At 48.0% G+C, this 20,344-nt stretch overlaps 1 protein-coding gene across 6 annotated transcripts in view; it reads right to left on the bottom strand.

Moving 5' to 3' along the window:
* Positions 1–417: 417 nt before the first annotated feature.
* Positions 418–20,344, bottom strand: part of LOC103787623 (myomegalin-like) — a 30,846-nt gene continuing 10,919 nt past the window's right edge. For 2 of the 6 annotated variants that reach the window (XR_013521673.1, XM_078335966.1), the window contains exons 5-8: positions 17,576–17,650; positions 17,109–17,245; positions 15,607–15,719; positions 418–14,770 (exon numbers count right to left, since the gene is read on the bottom strand). Coding sequence is in view for 3 of the 6 variants with exons in the window: in XM_078335966.1 (XP_078192092.1) it covers positions 17,192–17,245; positions 17,576–17,650 (129 nt within the window). In the remaining 3 variants the exon portion in view is untranslated. The other 4 variants (XR_013521675.1, XR_013521674.1, XM_078335967.1 and 1 more) reach the window with 4 other exon arrangements.

Raw genomic sequence — 20,344 nt, 5'->3', positions numbered from 1 at the left:
CTGTAATCATAGGACTTTGGGAGGCAGAGCCGGGAGGATTGCTTAAGCCCAGGAGTTCAAGACAAGCCTGAGAAACATAGGGAGAGCTTGTCTATACAAAATAAAAAAAATTAGCTAGGCATGCTGGCATGTGACTGTGATTCCAGCTACTTGGAGGCAGAGGTGAGAGGATCACTTGAGCCTGGGAGGTTGAGGCTGCAGTGGGCTGTGATCATGTCCCTGGACTCCATCTTGGGGAACAGGGTGAGACTCTGTCTCAAAAAAAAAAGAAATTAAAAGAAGACCTAATTAGGCTGGGCACTTTTTAATCCCAGCATTTTGGGAGGCTGAGGTGGGTGGATCATGAGGTCAGGAGATTGAGACCATACTGGCCAATGTGGTGAAACTCCATCTCTACTAAAAATAAAAAAATTAACAGTGTAGTGGTGTGCACCTGTAATCCCAGCCACTCAGGAGGCTGAGGCAGGAGAATTGCTTGAACACAGGAGGCAGAGGTTGCAGTGAGCTGAGATCACACCACTGCACTCCAGCCTGGCAAGAGAGGGAGACTCCATCTCAAAAAAAAAAAAAAAGAAGACTTAAGTAAACAGAAAGACACCCTGTGTTCATGGATTTGAAGACTTAATATTGTTAAAATAGCACTACCAAACAAACTGATTTATGTATTCAATTCATTCCCTATCAAAATTCCAGCTGGCTTTTTGCAGAAATTGACAAGCTGGTCCTAAAATTTACATGGAAATGCAAGAGACCCAGAATAGCCAGGCAATCTTGAAAAAGAACAAAATTGGAGAACTCACGCTTTCTCATTTCAAAACATACTACACAGATATAGTAATGAGACTATGTGGCACTGGCATAAGAATAGCCTAGAGATCAATGGAATAGAAGTGGGAGTCCAGAAATAGACCTGTACATTTATGTTCAACTGATTATTGACAAAGGTGCCAAGACCATTCAATGAGGGGAAAGAACAGATTTTTTTCAACAAATGGTGTGGACAATTGTATATCCAAATCAAAAGAAGGAAATTGGATCCTGACCTCACACCATATACAGAACTTAACTCAAAATGGGTCATAGACTTAAATGTAAGAGCTAAAACTATAAAACTCTTGGATACAAATGTAGGAGTAAAGGCCAGGCATGGTGGCTCATGCTTGTCATCTCAGCACTTTGGGAGGCCAAGGAGGGCACATCACCTGAGGTCAGGAGTTTGAGACCATCCTGGCCCACATGGCAAAACCCTGACTCTACTAAAAATATAAAAATTAGCAGGACATGGTGGCAGGTGCCTGTAATCCCAGGCTGAGGTGGGAGAATCACCTGAACTTGGGAGGCAGAGGTTGTAGTGTGTCCAGATAACAGTACTGCACTCCAGCATGGGTGACAGAGTGAGACCCTGTCTCAAATATCTACAGATGAGTAAATCTTTGTGACCTTGGATTAGGCATATGACACAAAAAGCACACGGACAAAACATAAACAGCAAAGCGAACTTCATCAAAATTAAAAATGTCTGTGTTTCAAAAGACACCAGGAAATGAAAAGATAACTCATGGAATAGGGAGAAAATTTTGCAAATCACATATCTGACAAGGGATTTATATCTAGAACACATGAGGAACTCTTACAAGTCACTAATAGAAGACAATCCAATTTGAAAATGGGTGAAGGATTTGAATATACATTCCTCCAAAGAAGACATGCAAATTTCAACAAGCACATGCATGTCAACACCATTAGTCACTAGGAAAGTGCAGCTCAAAACCACAATGAGATGCCACTTCACCTTTATAGGATGATGGACAGAAACAAGTGCTGGTGAGGATGTAAAGAGAGGGGACCCCCTCATACATTGCTCGTAGCATTGTCAAATGGTGCATTTGCTTTGAAAAACAGCTTGGCAGTTCCCCAGAAAGGTAAATATGGAGTTACTATGAACTAGCAATTCCACTAGGTATATACCCAAGAGAACTGAAAACACAGACACACAAACAAGCACATTACAAGCATTTTATTTTTATTTTTAGGCAAAGGTTTGCTCTTGTCACCCAGGCTGGAGTCCAATGATGCAATCTCGGCTCACTGCAACCTCTGCCTCCTGGGTTCAAGTGATTCTCCTGTCTCAGCCTCCCAAGTAGCTGGAATTGCAGGCATGTGCCACCACGCCTGGCTAATTTTTGTACTTTTAGTAGAGTTGAGGTTTCACTTTATTGGCCAGGCTGCTCTCAAACTCTTGACCTCAGTGATCCACCTGCCTTTGCCTCCCAAAGTGCTGGGATTACAGACATGAGTCACCTTGCCTGCCCAAGCATTTAAATACTTATAACAGCATTATTCATAATCACCAAAAGATGGAAACAATTCAAATATCCATCAACTGATGGATGGATAAATCAAATGTGGCCTATCCTACAATGGAATATTATTTGGCAATAAAAAAGAATGAAGTACTGATACTTGGTCATGGGTGAACCTTGAAAACATGGTGCTAAGTTACAGCAGTTAGATACAAAGGCCATATTTCCTGAGATTTCATTGACATAAGATGTTTAGAACAGGCAAATCCAGAGACACAGAGAGATTGAGAGAGAGACAGAGAGAGAGAGAGAGAGAGAGAGGAATTGCTGCCAGGGTCTGGCAGGAGGGCAGCATGGGGAGTGACTGCTTATGGGTAACGAGTTTCTTTTGGGGGAGAAAAACATTCTGAAATTTGACAGTGGGAATGGTTGGATAGCTTTCTGAACAGACTGAAAACCACTGCGTTGTTCACTTTAAAAGGGTGAATTGGAGGCAGGCAGATTGCTTGAGCACAGGAGTTCAAGACCACCCTGGACAGCATGATGCATGGTGAAACCCTGTCTCTACAGAAACATAAAAATTGCCAGGTGTAAAGGAATATGCCTGTGGTCCCAGCTACTCAGGAGGCAGAGGTGGGAGGATCACCTGAGCCTGGGAGGTTGAGGCTGCAGGGAGCCTGATAGCACCACCGCACTCCAGCCTGGGTGATAGAGTGCGACCTCATCTCAAAAAGAAAAAAGGTGAACGTTATGGCATGTGAATAAGCAGTTATTCAAAAAGAGAGGGAGCTCATCCCTAAGTCACAGGAAATACAGGGAGAGAGAAACAAGTTAAATGACATTGTGAGGGGCCGGGCATGATGACTTATGCCTGTAATCCCAGCACTTTGGGAGGCTGAGGCAGGTGGATCACTTGAGGTCAAGAGTTCAAGACAAGCCTGGCCAACATGGCGAAACTCTATCTCTACTAAAAACACCTACTAAAAACTAACACCACAAAAATGTGGTGGGCACCTATAGTCTCAGCTACCCAGGGAGCTGAGGCAAAAGAATCACTTGAACCCAGAAGGTGGAGGTTGCAGTGAGCCAAAATTGCATTACTGCACTGTAGCCTGGGCGATGGAGTGAGACTTTGTCTCAAAAAAAAAAAAGAAAGACAGTGAGGAAGCAAACAGACCAATCCAGGCTGTGGACATTTGTGGGATACTGACCCTGTTTCTTCAATATGGTCGATGGCATGAAATGAAAACTTTTTAAAAAGCAAGAGGAGCCAGGTATGGTGGCTCATGCCTGTAATCCCAGCACTTTGGGAGGCTGAGGCAGGCGGATCATGAGGTTAGGGGTTCAAGACCAGCCTGACCAACATGGTGAAATTCTGTCTCTATTAAAAATACAAAAATTAGCCGGGTGTGGTGTTGTGCACCTGTAATCCCAGCTACTCAGGAGGCTGAGGCAGGAGAATCACTTGAACCAGGGAGGCAGAGGTTGTGGTGAGCCAAGAGGGTGCCATTGCACTCCAGCCTGGGCAACAGAGCAAGCCTCAGTCTCAAAAAAACAAAACAAACAAACAAACAAAAAACCCAATAGGACATAACAACCACATGCAATACGGAGATCTTACCTGGATTCTGACTTGGAACAAATGACCCTGATGAGAATATCTGGGAAATTAGATGACGCCCTGTGTATCGGAGGATATCACAGAAAAGCTGGGACGAGAATCCCAGCCTACCAGGTGCTGAGGCCTGGCTCTCACCTTTGCATGTCTCTGTGGACTTGATGGCTGCACCCAGCAGTTGACACCTGTGTGTGTGAGTGCATGTGCATGTGTGTGTGCGTTTATGTGCATGTGCATGTGTGCACATGTGCATGTGTGTGTACACGTGTGAGGGCATTTGTGTGTGTGTGCATGTGCATGTGTGCCACACATGTGTATGTGTGCGTGTGCATGTGTATGTATGTGTGTGCACGTGTGTGTGCCTGTGTGTGAGCTGGGGAGGATGTGCTCACCTCTGAGGCCAGCCGAGGCCCATCCCAAGGTGAAAACTGTTTTCCTCTTGCAAGGGTGCAGCAGACACTGGAACGTCCTCAGAGCTGGCTGCGGCCATCACAGAGGCCCTCAGTCCGCAGAGACCTCCACCTCTGCCCTAGGTCAGCCTCTGCCCCAACTCGGATGTCCAGGAGCCAGGCTCAGTAGCCCAGGCAGCCAGACAATGCGGCCTTTGGAGGCTGGGCCAAGCCTGTGCCTCCACTGTGGGCTGTGGCTGAGGCCACCACAGAAGGCTGCTTGTGGCCGGGCCAGGTGGCAGCCAGAAATAGGTCCTGCCAGGCACTGACTCCTGCAGCCCCGCCCTGGGCTGGGCCTGGGAACCTGGGTATTTGCGGAGTGGAGGGGAGGAGACCTCGTTAGTAAGCAGATCTATTTTGGGGCCTTTGGGAAGCATGTTAGAAAAGAGGCCTCTGCCTTGAGTGTTTACCCAGGGGCCCCTGCCTTTCCTGCACAGGCTCCTGAGTCCCTGGGGTTGAAATCCTGCCTCTGCCCTGTGAGCTCTGTGCCCCACGTGCCGTGTGGTCAGTCACCCATCTCGGAGCCTCCCTCTGCTCATTTGTATCTTGGGTATGAATCATGACACTCCTTCACAGAGAGGATGGGCCCACAGCACCTGGCACAGTCTGCACTCACCAGGTGCCTGAGGTCACTGGGTTTCTCCTCCCCTCTCCTCCCCTTCCACCCTGGCTGGGGCTGCTCCTGCTATTGAGGTCTCTCCCAGTCCCTGGGCCTGCTCTGTATGGTGCTGGAGGGTGGTTTGGAGCACACACTGGCCTCACTGTTGTTTTTGGGGGTCTGGAAGCACCTGGCAGAGCCTTGCAAGGCCCCTACAGCTGGTCAGCCCCGTCCCTCGCCACTGGCTCCCTGGTTATCCGCAGCCTCCAGGCTCAGCCCTGGACTGCAGCTTCTGTGCTTCCATCATGCACAGGGGCCCTGTGGATCTCATCAAGCTCATGGTTGGCAGTGGAAGGAATTTAAGCCACTTCCCCATCATGACTTCTACGACTGCTTGTCTTGATGATGGAACTGCTGATGGAGGAGCTCTGTGGGTTTAGGCCCATAGTCCACAGGTAAATACAGAGCAGGGTTCAAAGCCAGAGTAAGAGGGCAGCAGGGGGGCCTTGAAGAAGGAGAGATGGGAGTTGGGTGTAGCTAGCTCCCCTGGAAGCCAGGGGCCAGGTCTCCCTCTCCAGGCCCTGCACGTCCTTGAAGCTATTTTTATATGTTGCTGGAAACCAGAATGACAGCCAGAGCCAATGCTAGGAGGTTTCCCGTGCATCATGGGTCTTGCCTAGGGGACCAGGGGTCATTCCCAGCAGATTGATGGAGCCAGTCCAGAGACTCCACTGTGGGGGGTTGGGGAGCCTGGGTCCCTCATCCCTTACTAGCTTGAAGGTCACTGTTGCAAGACCTCTGGCTGACACAAAGAATGAGGAACAAGGGCTGAGAGAGGTGATGGGGAGGGTGCAAGTGTTCTGCAGTCTTTGAGCCCTGCACGAAAATCCAGACTGTACATTGAGTTCAAGAACTCACTCCCGGCTGCGTGCAGTGGCTCACATCTGTAAATCCCAGCACTTTGGGAGGCCAAGGCGGGCAGACTGCTTGAGTTCAGGAGTTCAAGACCAGCCTGGGCAACATAGTGAGACCCCATCTCTTCAAAAATAAAAAAAAAATTAGCTGGGTGTGGTGGCATGCACCTATAGTCCTAGCTACTCAGGAGGCTGAGGTGGGAGGATTGCTTGAGCCACAGGGAGGTCAAGGCTGCAGCGAGTGAGCTGAGTTCACGCCATTGCACTCCAGCCTGGACAACAGTGAGGCCCTGTCTCAAAAAGCAAACAAACAAAAAAACCAGACATGGTGGCTCATGCCTGGAATTCCAGCACTTTGGGAGGCGGAGGTGGGTGAATCACCTGAGGTCAGGAGTTTGAGACCAGCCTGGCCAACATGGAGAAACCCTGTCTCTACTAAAATTTCAAAAAAATTTGCTGGGCGTTGCAGTGGTCACCTATAATTTCAGCTACTCGGGAGGCTGAGGCAAGATAATTGCTTAAACCCAGGAGTCAGAGATTGCAGTGAGCTGAGATCACACCATTGCACTCCAGCCTGGGCGACTGAGTGGGACTCTGTCTCAAAAAAAAAAAAAAAAAAAAACGGAATTCATTCACCACTGACCTCTTTACTCACCACATTCTATTTTGTTTTGTTTTACACAGAGCTTCGCTCTTGTTGCCCAGGCTGGAGTGCAATTGTGTGATCTCAACTCACAGCAACCTCCACCTCCTGGGTTCAAGCAATTTTCCTGCCTCAGCCTCCCGAGTAGCTGGGATTACAGGCATGTGCCACCACACCCAGCTAATTTTGTGTTTTTAGTAGAGACAGGGTTTCTCCATGTTGGTCAGGCTGATCTCCAACTCCGGCCCTTTGGTGATCCGCCTGCCGCAACCTCCCAAAGTGCTGGGATTACTGGCGTGAGCCAGCACGCCCGGACTACTTATCACGTATTTAAGCAGAATCTTGTTGGTGCTGGTGGGGGAGGGGTTGCCCACAAACATCCAGATCTCTGCTCTCCAGGCACTCATGAATCTGCCTGCTCCACTCCGGCTCAAAACCCCCATGGTTCCCCATTGTCCATGGAGACAGTGGGATCTTTGTACTAGGACAGGAACAAGATACAGAAGTGTTCCCTGCTCACCTGCGTCTCATGAGACTGAGTCCTCACCTTGCCGGTTGGGCTCTCCACCATGCACCCCCTTTTTTCCAGTCTGGTCAGGATCTTCTGGAGGATGACTGAGGGGACGGGACTGCAGCAGGTTGGGAGAGGCTGAGATGTGTACTTGCTGGGTGAGCTGTGCTGTTCTCTCTCAAAGGGACTCTGGGAAAACAGAAAGAAAAAGAACTGGAGTGACTGAGGCTAAGCTGGATGGTCTGAAGAAGAACCGAGTGAGCAGAAAGAAGGGTGGGGGTGGCACACAGTACGAGGGTCCTGGAGGGAGAGGTGTGGGGAGCTGAGAGGTCCTGCCGAGGGGTATAAATTGGACTCTCCTTAGTGTGACATAAAAAATATTGACAGTCCCTATAAAGAATATTAGGTGCTGCCCCAAGCTGCTTTAATGAGACTCTGCAGAGTTCCAGACCACATGGCCCCAGAGTTACTCGAGTTACATCTGCATGGCTCAGAGGACTTTCCATGACCTGTGGCCCACCCAGCTCTTCAGCTCTACTGCTCACCTTCCCACCTTTTCCCTTCCTGAAATCCTCATCCAAATTCCACCTTCCAGTCTGCCCTGATTCCTCTGACCTCCTGACAGTGTCTTGCTCCCTGCTTCCTGCAGCCTTGTAATAAAAACTGCTGGGGACCTGCCTCCACCCCACCCTGTGACTCTCATTTCCCGGGCCCCAATTCTCCTTTCTTGGTCACCTGCTTGAAATGCACACACAGACTATGTCTCTCTTGCTTCCTACTGTGGTATGCTTTTCAGTTCCACTTTAGAAAGAACAATATGAAATTAGTGCACAGGTGAATTTTTCTAGCCTGTTCTTAGGCTAATCCAAAGAAGAAAACTAGAATATCCATGGAATTAAGGCTGGCTGGTCACTTTGTCTTGCTGGTTTGCAATGAAACGTCGAAATTCATTCATTAAACAAATCTATTCTGTTTGGGGCCAGTGACGTATGTATACTTAGTGGAGTGCAGGCCCATAATCCCAGCCCTAACCCCCAAACCAAACCTAACCCAAATACCAACCACAATCCTAAAGCCAGCCCTAATCCCAAACCCATGCTAACCCCAGTCCTAACCCCAACCCTAAATTGAATCCCAAGCCCAACCAAACACCAAACCAACTCTAACCCCAACCCGACTCTAAACCCAACCTAAAATTCAACTCTAACCTCACATCCAACTGTAATTCTAATCTTCCTGTTAAAAGTCTTCCTTCCTCCTTCCCTTCCTTTCCCCTTCTCCCTCCTCTTCTCTCTTTCTCTTTTTCTTTCTTTCACGGAAACAGAAAACTCACTCTGCTGCTCAAGCTGGAGCTCAGTAGTGTGATTCTGGCCCACTGCATCTTCAAGCTCCTGGGCCGAAGCTATCCTCCCACCTCAGCCTCCTGAGTAGCTGGGACCAATAGGCATGCACCATCATGCCTGGCTTATTTTTGTGTTTCTTGTAGAGATGGGGTTTTACTATGTTGCCCAGGGTGGTCTGGAACTCCAAAGTCAAGCAATCTGCCCGTCTCAGCCTCCCAAAGTGCTGGGATTGTAGGCATGAGCCACTGTGCCCAGCCTCAGCATTCCTTTTCTTTCATAGTGCAATGTGCAGAGTGTAATGAAATCCATTTCTGATTCTAGATTGCCCAGTGCCTTCAGATTGAAACAGGTAGAAGGTGAGTGAAATGGGATTGACTATAAGCCCAATCCTGGGAATCACTTTGAAAAACAGGGGTGTGTATTTTAGTTTAAGTCCCCAGGAGCCTCCTTTGTGGCCATTTTCAAAAATCAAGATCCTTAGGATAACCCTGCCTAACTGTGCTTCCACGGACTCCTCCCCTTGCTGGCTTCTGGGCCACGCAGGCATTGTCCTTGCACACATGCCAGTGTTCCTTCCGGTCTCCAGGCTCAGAGCTCCCACACACTGTTCCCTTTGCCTGGAATTCCTTTCCTCCTCACCAGACTACCTCTGGCTCAGTCCTCAGGACCCTTGGTAAATGTCACCTCCAGAGGGAGGCCTGCCCTGCCTGCTCCTCCACCAGCTCCTTTTTATTTCCTGCATGCCCTCGGCTCATGAGTTTTCCTTTCAGGGCATTTAGGGATATTTGCAGCTGCGTGTTTGTTTGCCTGTTTCTTTCTTTAATATCTGTCTCCCCAGCCAGACGGTGACCTCTTTCAGGACAGGAATGTTCTGTTCACAGTTGTAGCCTGGGTACCTAGCACAGTGCCTGGCACCCAGTGGACTTGCAGAAAACTGTTGAATGAATGAATAAGTGCATTTCCCACTTCTTCCTAAGAGTGAAACAGATTCCAGCTAATTGACACTCCTGGCGGGGGGTGTTTGTTGGTCACAGGCCCTGCTCTGGGACCCAGGGAAGCCAGGTAAGAGGGGTCCAGTCCCTCAGTGCAGGCATCTGTTTCTGCCTCCATTGAACTCTCTCAGGCTTACTTAGTAACAGAGATTTTTGAGAATCCATTTTCTCATTTCAGATTCTCCACCACCAGAGTGGGAAGTCAGCAGTCGTCTCTGCTTTACAAGATGGCTTTTCCTAGAGAGGCAAAAATGCCAGCGAGGGTGACCCGGCTGGGCAGTGAACCCTGTCCTGCCCCCAGCTCTTGGCACTGAAACTCTTTCTGCCCCTGCACCCAGAAATGCTCAGCTGTGTCTACTTTGGGAACTCAGCAGCCTGGATGCTGCTATGGGGCCCTCCATCTTCCCATTTTGTCGACAGGCACATTGAGGCTGGCACTGGGATCGGGCTTGGACAAGTGAGCCACTGAGAGGGTGGATTCTTTACCTACGAATGAGGTCCTCCTTCCCATAGGGGCAGGAAAAAGGCCCTTTGTCATAGGCTCACTGCTGTTTATTGATCATCTCTGAGTGCGAGGCCCGGGCTAATCGCATATCTTGCTGGACCCTGAAAACCACCCCATTTATCAGGTGAGGCAAAGCAAGGCTCATTTGCTTGCACAACGCACATCGCTAGTAAGTGTTGCTGGTGGGATCACACTCAGCTCTGCTGGACTCTAGAATCTTAACCTTGCAAAGAAAATCCCAGGAGTGCCAAGGAAACACTGCCAAGATGCTGCCAAAAAGACGTGGTACCCATGTCAGCCGGGTGGGCATCCTCTGCACTGCGGACCGCCCAGGGTCAGGGTCAAACTGAGGCCCAGGAGAAGGAAAGACTTGCCCAAATTCAAATAGGAGACAGAGCCCTATTATCAAAGAAGAACTGGTGCGTGGGGAGGGGCATGCCCATGAGACGTTGGATAGCACTCCACCAATGAGCAGGGTCCCACTGGGAACAGGGGAGGATATGCGATTAGCCTGGGCCTGGCACTCAGAGATGATCAATAAACAGCAGTGAGCAGGGTGGGGGTGCGAGGGAAGGGGTCTGTGATTTTTGAGCCCAGGTGGCTTCGCTGGGTCTTTCCTGGTCTCTGTGGCTGGGAGCCACGGTTCTTAGTTCCTGCAACCCTGAGCCTCCCAAGCATTTTGTGAGAAAAGCAGCATTTGGGTTGGGGCAGTGCTTGAGGGTCCCCTCTCCATCCCCAGTCCTCTGCAGTGAGGCTGAGGGTACAGCTCTCTCCCAGAGCTCCATCTGGAGTCCCTCATGGTGGCCCCCTAGCAGGTTTGAGCACATTTAGCCTCCCATGTATTCTCCAGCTTCTCTTTGGGTGGTTCGAAGCAAGGAAGAGTTTTGCAACATCCCTGGACCCACAGATTGTGGTCTGGGCGTGCTGAGGCTGCAGAAGGGATCACAGTCTCCGAAGCCTTCCCCAGAGCTAGGAACTGGCCAGTGACAACCTGCTGTGTTCCAGCAAAGCTGATGGCACCTAGCACATGGTTATTCATCTGTTTTTGCCACATGGCCTGGCCCCTGTGCGTGTCCCCTCTAAAGACATCAGGACCCCTGCATGCTGCCCCCACCAGTGATTCTGTAGAGAGGTGAAGGGGAGCCTCTCCCAGCATCCAGCTCCCTTTGCTCTGCCTCCCCCAACTGGGTGGTGACTGAGAATCAGAGGCAGAGGGTTTAGACAGCGTCTCTTCCCGCTCCCCATCTACCAGATGAAGAAACTACCTATCCAGAGATGTGACGGGACATGTGCTAGGCCACACAGCAGGCCCGTGTCCAGGAAGGTTCCAACCTGAAGTCCCTGGGCCACTTGTGATGCCCCAGGCACAGATTGCCTGCTTCCTCCACCTCCCTTGACCCCAAGCTTGAACTTGCAGCAAGAACCCAAGATGAGATGTTGGGGGAATTGTTCTACAGATTTGTTAATCGCATCTCAGAATGAATAGGGCCCTGAGCTCATCAGCCAGGAAGAAATCCAATTTGGCTTTTATGGCCATACTTACTTGTCATATATCATTGAAATCTTATTTTCTATGAACCCTGTGGTGGAGGGGCTGGGGTGCCGGACTGACTGCTGGGCCCAGACGTTCTTCTGCACTTGGCAGCTGTGGTCTCCAGCCTCACACACCCAGGACTTGGGACGGAGGGTGGAAGCCATGCGGTGGGAGGGTTGGCCAAGGCCTGCAGTGAGGGTTTCCAGGAACCTCCTGACCCTTCAGGCCAGGGCATCTGAGAGTCTGGTCAGAGTTCACAGGTTCTGTAAGTGTTGCCGCTTATATTAAGCTTTTGTTGTTTTCTCCCCAGTGATGCCAAGGCTGCTTTGTGGGCTTCAGGATCCAGAGCTGATAGGTTTTGATGGTGAGGCCTGAGGCAGCAGGTGGGGAGAATAGGCCAGTGAGGGTCAGTCGGTGGAATTCCTTTTGGCAGCAGGGCACTGTGGCTTAAAGTATGGGCTGTGACGTTGCCTCCAGATGCTCCAATCCAGCCCAGCTCTGCAAGCAGCCTTGTAGGACGGGGGTTGGATCAGACATGATATAAATAAATAAATAAATGAAGCACCACCTGTGGCCAGACACATTGTAGTGCTCAGTGAATGGTTAACTCTCCACCCAGTCCCCTTGAAGGGGCCTGGCAGAAGGTAAGCCCTCAGACTTCTATTTTCTTCTACTGTCTGGCTGTACAAAGAACAGCTGTTTGGCTGATCTGGGTGTGCTGTGTGTGCTCCCATCTGGCTGGCCCAAATGCCATCATTTCTTCCCTCCCCATGGCTGCAGGAAAAGACACTGAGGAGTGAGCCTTGGCTAGCGATACAACAGCCTGAGTCCCTTCTCCCATCCCTCAGGGGCACATGTGAGCCATGGGGGGTGAGGCCAGGGAGGCCAAAGGCCAGATCAGGTGTGGAGGGAGCCACTGGGAACAGGGGAGGATGACCAGGGCAGCAAGGGCTTCCAAGAATGCTCCTGGACGACCTGCATCAGAATCACCTGGGGAGGTGTTTACAGATTCTAGGTTGGGCACGTTGGCTGACACCTGTATTCCCAACACTTTGTAAGATCAAAACAGAAAGATTGCTTGAGCTTGCAGTCAGCCTAGGCAACCTAGCAAAATCCATTTCTACAGAAAAGATTTCATAAAATACAGCCAGGTGTGGTGGCATGCATCTGTAGTCTCAGCTACTTGGGAGGCTGAGGTGGGAGGACCACTTGAGCCTGGGAGGTCGAGGCTCCACTGAGCTGTGATAGTGTCACTGGACTCCAGCCTGGGAAACAGAGTGAGGCCTCATCTCAAAACAGACCAAAGGAAACAAAGCCCAGGTTCCTGGGCCCCACCTCCTCAGAATCTGACCTGGTATCACCCTAGAATCTGCACTTTAACAAGTACGCCGAGTCACTCTGATTCACATTGAAGTCTGAGGATCTTTGCAGCAGAGAATAAAGGAGTCTGCTCCAGTTGACTTGTGGACCTGCCTACAGCAGCGCCAGACCTTATGATGAACTGAGAAGTTCATAATAATCACACTAGCTGCTGTGGTTCAGCAGGGGAGCAGTGTCCCCATCCCCATTACATGTTTCCCTCTTGGTGTTAGGGGGTCCAGTTCTGTCCCACTGAGCCCACCAAAGCGGGGACACAGAACAGGGAAAGTGATAGTGGCTGTTGTACCCGTCAATGCTGGATCCCTCTGGTGTTGGCTGGGACGTTTCTTCAGTTGATAGATGGACCTGGGGAAAGCTTGCTTGCCTGATAAATATTGAGCCATTGGGTTTACGAGTCAGCACCCACAATTTCCTCACCAGCTGTCAGCCCGGGGAGGCCAGTCGTTTCATCCACTCCATTTGAGCAGCCTGACCTTCTCTGAGAAATGGGGGGCTTGGACATGCTCGCCATGGGCCACAGAGTCCCACCTTGACTCCCCTCCCCACCTCGGCTCCTAATTAGCCCAGGTTTTCTTTGCAGAGAATGGTCATTTGTGCCCCTCTGAATTTCCTGCCAGCAAATTGAGCCAACAAAGATGTGTTTCTTAGGGGGCTGCAGTGGTGATGGGGAGTGGGGGGTAGGTGCCTACTTCAGCCGCAGCCACAAAGCCAGGTTTCCCTGGGGCTGGGGTAGGGGACACAGGGTGATAGATTTTGGGTCTTCTTGCTGGGGAAAGAGCTCAGACAAGTGTGGAAAGTCACCCAGCCACACCCCTTCCTCTATGGATCTAGAAGGCATTTCCGGGCTCTGTTGCCATTTTTATTTGAGATTCTAGGTAGGACTTGGGACTTCTTCAGAGAAGAGACTGGGAGGGCCCTAGGACCCAGCTGCTAGGATGGGGCTCCCTGCTTCACCCCTACCTTCTCTCTGGGATCCATGGCCCCACTGTATTAGGCTTCTCCAGATAAAAAGGACCAATAGGAGATTTATAGATGCCAGAGAAAGAGACTTATTAGAAGAAATTGGCTTATGTGACGATGGAGGCTGAGAAGCCCCAAGATCTGCAGGCAGAATGCTGGAGACCCAGGAGAGCTGACGGTCTAGCTGCTGTTGGAGACTGAAGGCCTGAGGACCAGGAGGGACGATGGTGTAGGTTCTAGTTTGAAAGTTGGCAGGCTGAAGACACAAGAAGTAGTAGTATTTCTGCTCGAGTCCAAAGGCCAGAAAAGACCAATGTTGGCTGTGAACGTTGGCTCCCACCCGTAATCCCAGCACTTTGGGAGGCCCAGGTGGGTGGTTCATGAGGTCAGCAGTTTGAGACCAGTCTGGCCAACATGGTGAGATCCCATTGTTGCTAAAAATACAAAATATTAGCTGAACATGATGGTGTGTGCCTATAGTTCCAGCTGCTCGGGAGGCTGAGGCAGGAGAATTGCTTCAACACCTGGGAGGCAGAGGTTGAAGTGAGGCGAGATTGTGCCATCGCACTCCAGTCTCGGCAACAGAGCAAGGCTCCATCTCAAAAAACCCCCAAACTTGTCTGGAAACTCTCTCTAATAAATCGCTTTTCTGAAGAAAAAAAAAAAGTCACAAAATCAACTGGTCCTATCATACCTTTGCTCTGCCTTCATTTTCCTGATACAAAGAAAACCTTTTTTTTTTTTTGAGATGGAATTTTGCTGTTGTTACCCAGACTGGAGTGCAATGGCATGATCTCAACTCACTGCAACCTCCGCCTTCTGGGTTCAAGCAATTCTCCTGCCTCAGCCTCCCGAGTTGCTGGGACTACAGGCACGCGCCACCATGCCCAGCTAATATTTGTATTTTTAGTAGAGACGAGGTTTCACCTTGTTGACCAGGATGGTCTCGATCTCTTGACCTCGTGATCCACCTGCCTCGGCCTCCCAAAGTGCTGGCATTACAGGCGTGAGCCACTGCCCCTGGCCCAAAGAAAACATTTTTAAAGCCCAACAATAAATTAGAAAAAAAGTGAATAGTAAAAAATAAAAAAATGATAACGAGTAGAAGGTGAAATGAGGAAAAGGAGAATATTAAATGACCCAGAGAGGTATCATATATATGACCAATAATCAAGAGGCAGAAGAAAATATGTTCGTCATGATGGCTCTAGGTGCTCTTGGGGTGATATTAGCCATCCCAACTAATATATTTTCTTCAATGATATCAAATAATATCAGTGCCCTTTACAGCCAGACTTTTTTTTTTTTTTTTTTGAGATGGAGTGTCTCTGTCACCTGGCTGGAGCGCAGTGGCGCAATCTTGTCTCACTCCAACCTCTGCCTCCTGGGTTCAAGTGATTCTCCTGCCTCACCCTTCTGAGTAGCTGGGACTACAGGCGCACACTACCATGCCCTGTGAATTTTTGTATTTTCAGTAGAGACAGGATGTAGCCTTACTTTTATAATAGAACAGCCTTTAACAGGACATGGATCACAAAAGAAAGGGAACCTATATTGAGTGCTGACTATATGCAAGGCATGGTTTTAGACAGCAAAGCTGTCTTCTCATTTAATCTCTGCAATCGCTGTGTGAAACAGGCACTATTCCTGACTTAAGATTTTGAAACCAAGGCTCAGAGCAATTTATTAAACAAATGACAACGTGGGTGGCCCAGTCATTGTCTCTGTTTTTTATCCCCTTTTCAGTATCATAAGCATCTACACTTAATGAAGAAGAAAAGGCATAAAAAGAATACAACAGTAAAAAAATAAAAATTTCAACAAGGAATAAAAGGAAAAAATAGCCATTCTCTTACCTCTCTGGATGGGCATGGAACTTCACCAAACTGCTAGAGAGCTGTCTCTTTGCATCTAAGTCCTCACTGAGCTGATTCTGTTCATCTACTAGTCCTTCTAGCAACAACAGCAACTGAGAAAAGAAGAGAGAAGAAGCAATACACAAATTCACAGTGAGACATGAAGCCACAGTTAATCCTGAGAAACAGGAAAATGCATTAGGATGTACTATGACTTAAAAAGCCTATCTTAGTGCTTAAGCTTTTGATGGTATTTTATAGTTTTCCCAAGCAGCAAGAAAATGCATTCGCATGTACTCACTTAAAAAGTCTGCTATCTTAGCACTCAAGCTTTTCATAGTATTGTATAGTTTTCAAATCAATGTCATATTATTTTTTAATCTTTAAAACCCTGTAAGGTGGAATTCAAACATGGGAGCAAAAAGAAGAAAAAGGAGAGAGAAGCTAGAAGCACAGGAAAGCAGCTAAGAGAAAGGAGTAAGAGGGAAATGGGACAGGCAAGAGGGAAACATATATAATAGGAGTTACCAGTATTCTTCATTCATTGAATCAATATTAAGCACCTTCTATGGGAAAGACTCCATTCCAGGTTCTAAGGGAAAGCCTACTAACTAGTGGAGGAAAAAGACATTCATTAGTCATAGACGTGTGCTATTATGAGTCTACTACCATCATAAAGATAATGAGCTGTGATCATGTATAACCAACAGAGAGCTGTTTTAGGTAGAGTTGAAAGCCAGAAGTCAGTGAGAGAGATGCTAATGGAGACAGGGAATACAGGCAAGTAAGTCTGTTGGAAAAGAAAGGTTAAACGGGGTGTAGCTACCAAGAAAGCTGGGGCAAAGGCAGGGGTTTCTCTTTTTTTAAACTGGGAGAGATGTGAACATGGTTAAATGCAGACAGAGGAGAAAGATTCAGTTGAGAGAGAGACGACTTATGTATGAGTGTGAGGGGTAACTACTGTTATGTGTCCAGAAGAACTGCGGCTCTTTACAGAACCACACATCAGAAAGAGGCATCTAGAGCTGCTATCGACCAAAGTAGGAAACTTCAGAGCACAGTTTCTCCATGAAACACCATTTATGAAAAACCACTACCATGGTTTAATCCACAGTAGAAAAACAAGGTTTGTGCCACGTGTGGTGGTATGCACCTGTAGCTCCAACTACTCAGGAGGCTGAGGCAGGAAGATGCCTTGAGCCCCAGAGTTTGAGGCTGCAGCGAGCCATGGTGGTACCACTGCACTCAAGCTTGGGTGACAAGCTTAGATATGGACATGTCTAAATATGTCCATATATATATATTTAGAAAGAGGAAGACGAGAAGGGGAGAGGGGAGAGGAGAAGGGAAGAGAGGGGAGGGGAGAGGAGAGGAGAGAGAAATGGGGGGAGAGGGGGTGGGAGGGGGAGAGCAAGAGCGAGAGAGAGGGAGTGGGGGATGGGGGAGAGAGTGGGGGAGGGAGACAGGGAAGGGGATAAAGTGTCTGTATTCCAAAGACTTACCTGTTGTCTTTGGTTTCCTCAAATTTCTTGACCCTGGGATTCTACTGAAGAAACTTTTTCCCAAAGAAGTAATATTTCCTGGGTCAGGCATTCCACAGGTGGTATGTCTTCAGGATAATCAGTTGTATTTGCAGGTCCTAGAAGTCAAAAAGTAAGTGTAAACATGAAAATAGTAATAAAAGTATTCTTCAGTTGATGAGCACAGGAACAAATGTTCTTGAAACAGTCTGCCTATACTTTCAGGTGAGATATTGGTAAGCACTGGGCAAGGGATTCAATGTGTGCAAATACTGTCTGAAGATGCCCTACAGGTAATCTGAGATGTGAACATTTCCAATGGTCTGTAAAAAGTCTGGAAGGACTTTTATGAGGTTTTCTTTAATTTGTACTTTCCTGGTCAGAGGCTCCATATCAGCAGCCTACACATGCAGCTCTCCTTCCCACACCTGCAGCTCCCCTTCCCGCACCTGCAGCTCTTCTTCCCGCACCTGCAGCTCTTCTTCTTGCACAGCCATCATGGACTGTAGAGCAGAAAGTTCCAACTGTGAATAGAGGAAACAATATCTGCCACGTTTATATTTTAACACGGAGGCAAATGCTTTTGCATATCATATCACTAACAGCCAGTAATGCAAGAGAAAATGAGACAAGAACAGGGCTCTACAGGATCAAATAAAAAAATCCATGCAGAATAGTAACAAACAATGTTTTATGGGAAGATTTAATAGTCATTTTTAATGACATCTTCCACCATATCTGGCACCATAAAACACATCAAATTTGTTTAACAAGCTTATTATGATACTGAAAAAGAATGGTGACCATTAGCAGAAGCAAGAGATGAAGTTTTTATGTAAGTACTTCAGCTAATAGATGAAAAAATGATAGCATTAGGATATCTCCATTTTGAAACCCTTAATGAATTAATGGATTAGGCATCAAACCACAAAAGCTGCTAACATCACAAGAGATCACCAAACATTACCTGCCTCCAGAGGGAAGAACATGCTACCACTTCTGAAGGAATCCTGCCAAAAGCTAGCACTGCATGCCCTAATCTTTCAGTGTTCTCAACAAGAAATGACAAATACTTCGTTATGACAAAGTTCACTACAACTCATCATAGGCTGGGTGCCATGGCTCACACCTGTAATCCCAGCACTTTGGAAAGACCAGGTGGGCGGATCATGAGGTCTGGAGTTCAAGACTAGCCTGACTCAAATGGTGAAACCCCGTCTCTACTAAAGATACAAAGATTAGCCCAACATGGTGGTGAATGCCAGTAATCCCAGCTACTCAGGAGGCTGAGGCAGGAGAATCGCTTGAACCTGGGAGGTGGACGTTGCAGTGAGTGGAGATCACGCCACTGCAGTCTAGCCTGGGTGACAGAGCAAGACTCTGTCTCAAAAAAAAAAAATCATGATAATAACAATACCTGCTAACATTTACTATGCTACAGGCTCTGTAACAAATGCTTTGTATAGTTAATTCTTTTTTTTTTTTTGAGACGGAGTTTCATTCTTGTTACCCAGGCTGGAGTGCAATGGCGTGATCTCAGCTCACTGCAACCTCCACTTCCTGGGTCCGGGCAATTCTCCTGCCTCAGCCTCCTGAGTAGCTGGGATTACTGGCACACGTCACCATGCCCAGCTAATTTTTTGTGGTTTTAGTAGAGACAAGGTTTCACCATGTTGACCAAGATGGTCTCGGTCTCTTGACCTCGTGATCCACCCGCCTCGGCCTCCCAAAGTGCTGGGATTACAGGCTTGAGCCACTGCGCCCGGCCCAGTTAATTCTTTTAACAAACCTAGTGCTCTGGTTCCTAACTTTTCCCACTTTGATATCAGCCATTTTACTCCTCACTCATGACTCTGTGGGTACACCAGACTTTTTCTCTTCTAGGAACAGAAAAAGAAAATATATATAGGAAAGGCAGAGGGGTGCGAATCTCTAAAATAATTGATGAAAACTCTATGCTCAAGAAAGTTAAGGCATAAGGTGGGAAAAATGAATCAGGAAGTATGTGAAGCCACAGAAGACTGGAGTTTGAATCAAAGCTTTGGCATTTATTAGTTACATGACTATTCTCCACTCTCATTCTAAAGGAGAAATCAGTGTTTCAGCTTCTTCATCTATAATAATTGGGCCGACACCATTTACTTCATGTAGAGTTGTAAGCATCAGGGCTAATTTAAATACCTAGCACACGCCGGGCACCGTGGCCCACGCCTGTAATCCCAGCACTTTGGGAGGCTGAGGCGGGCAGATCACAAGGTCAGGAGATCTAGACCATCCTGGCCATGGTGAAATCCCGTCTATACTAAAAATACAAAAATTAGCCAGGCGTGGTGGGATGCACCTGTGGTCCAAGCTACTCAGGAGACTGAGGCGGAAGAATCGCTTGAACCCAGGTGGAGGTTGCAGTGAGCCGAGATTGTGCCACTGCACTCCAGCCTGGTGACAGAGTAAGACTCGATCTCCAAAACCAATTAACCAATAAATAAATACCTAGCACAGCACACTGCATATGAACACTCAGTAAACACTGACTATACTCAAGTTTCTTGTTTCATGTTTCTTTTTTTATTTTAATTTTTTATTGGATTTTAGGTTTTGGGGTACATGAGCAGAGCATGCAAGACAGTTGCGTAGGAACACACATGGCAGTGTGCTTTTCTTTCTTTCTCCCCTTCACCCACATTTGGCATTTCTCCCCAGGCTATCCCTCCCCATCTCCCCCTCCCACTGGCCCTCCCCTTTTCCCCCCAATAGACCCCAGTGTTTGGTACTCCCCTTTCTGTGTCCATGTGTTCTCATTTTTCATCACCCGCCTATGAGTGAGAATATGCGGTGTTTCATTTTCTGTTCTTGTGTCAGTTTGCTGAGGATGACGTTCTCCAGATTCATCCATGTCCCTACAAACGACAGAAACTCATCATTTCTGATTGCTGCATAATATTCCATGGTGTATATGTGCCACATTTTTCCAATCCAGTCTATTATCAATGGGCATTTTGGTTGATTCCAGGTCTTTGCTATTGTAAACAGTGCTGCAATGAACATTCGTGTACATGTGTCCTTATAGTAGAACGATTTATAGTCTTTTGGATATATACCCAGTAATGGGATTGCTGGGTCAAATGGAATTTCTATTTCTAAGGCCTTGAGGAATCGCCACACTGTCTTCCACAATGGTTGAACTAATTTACACTCCCACCAACAGTGTAAAAGTGTTC

Source organism: Callithrix jacchus, chromosome 8, assembly GCF_049354715.1.
Source record: "Callithrix jacchus isolate 240 chromosome 8, calJac240_pri, whole genome shotgun sequence".
Taxonomy (NCBI): domain Eukaryota; kingdom Metazoa; phylum Chordata; class Mammalia; order Primates; family Cebidae; genus Callithrix; species Callithrix jacchus.
This window is presented reverse-complemented; position numbering and strand designations above follow the sequence as displayed.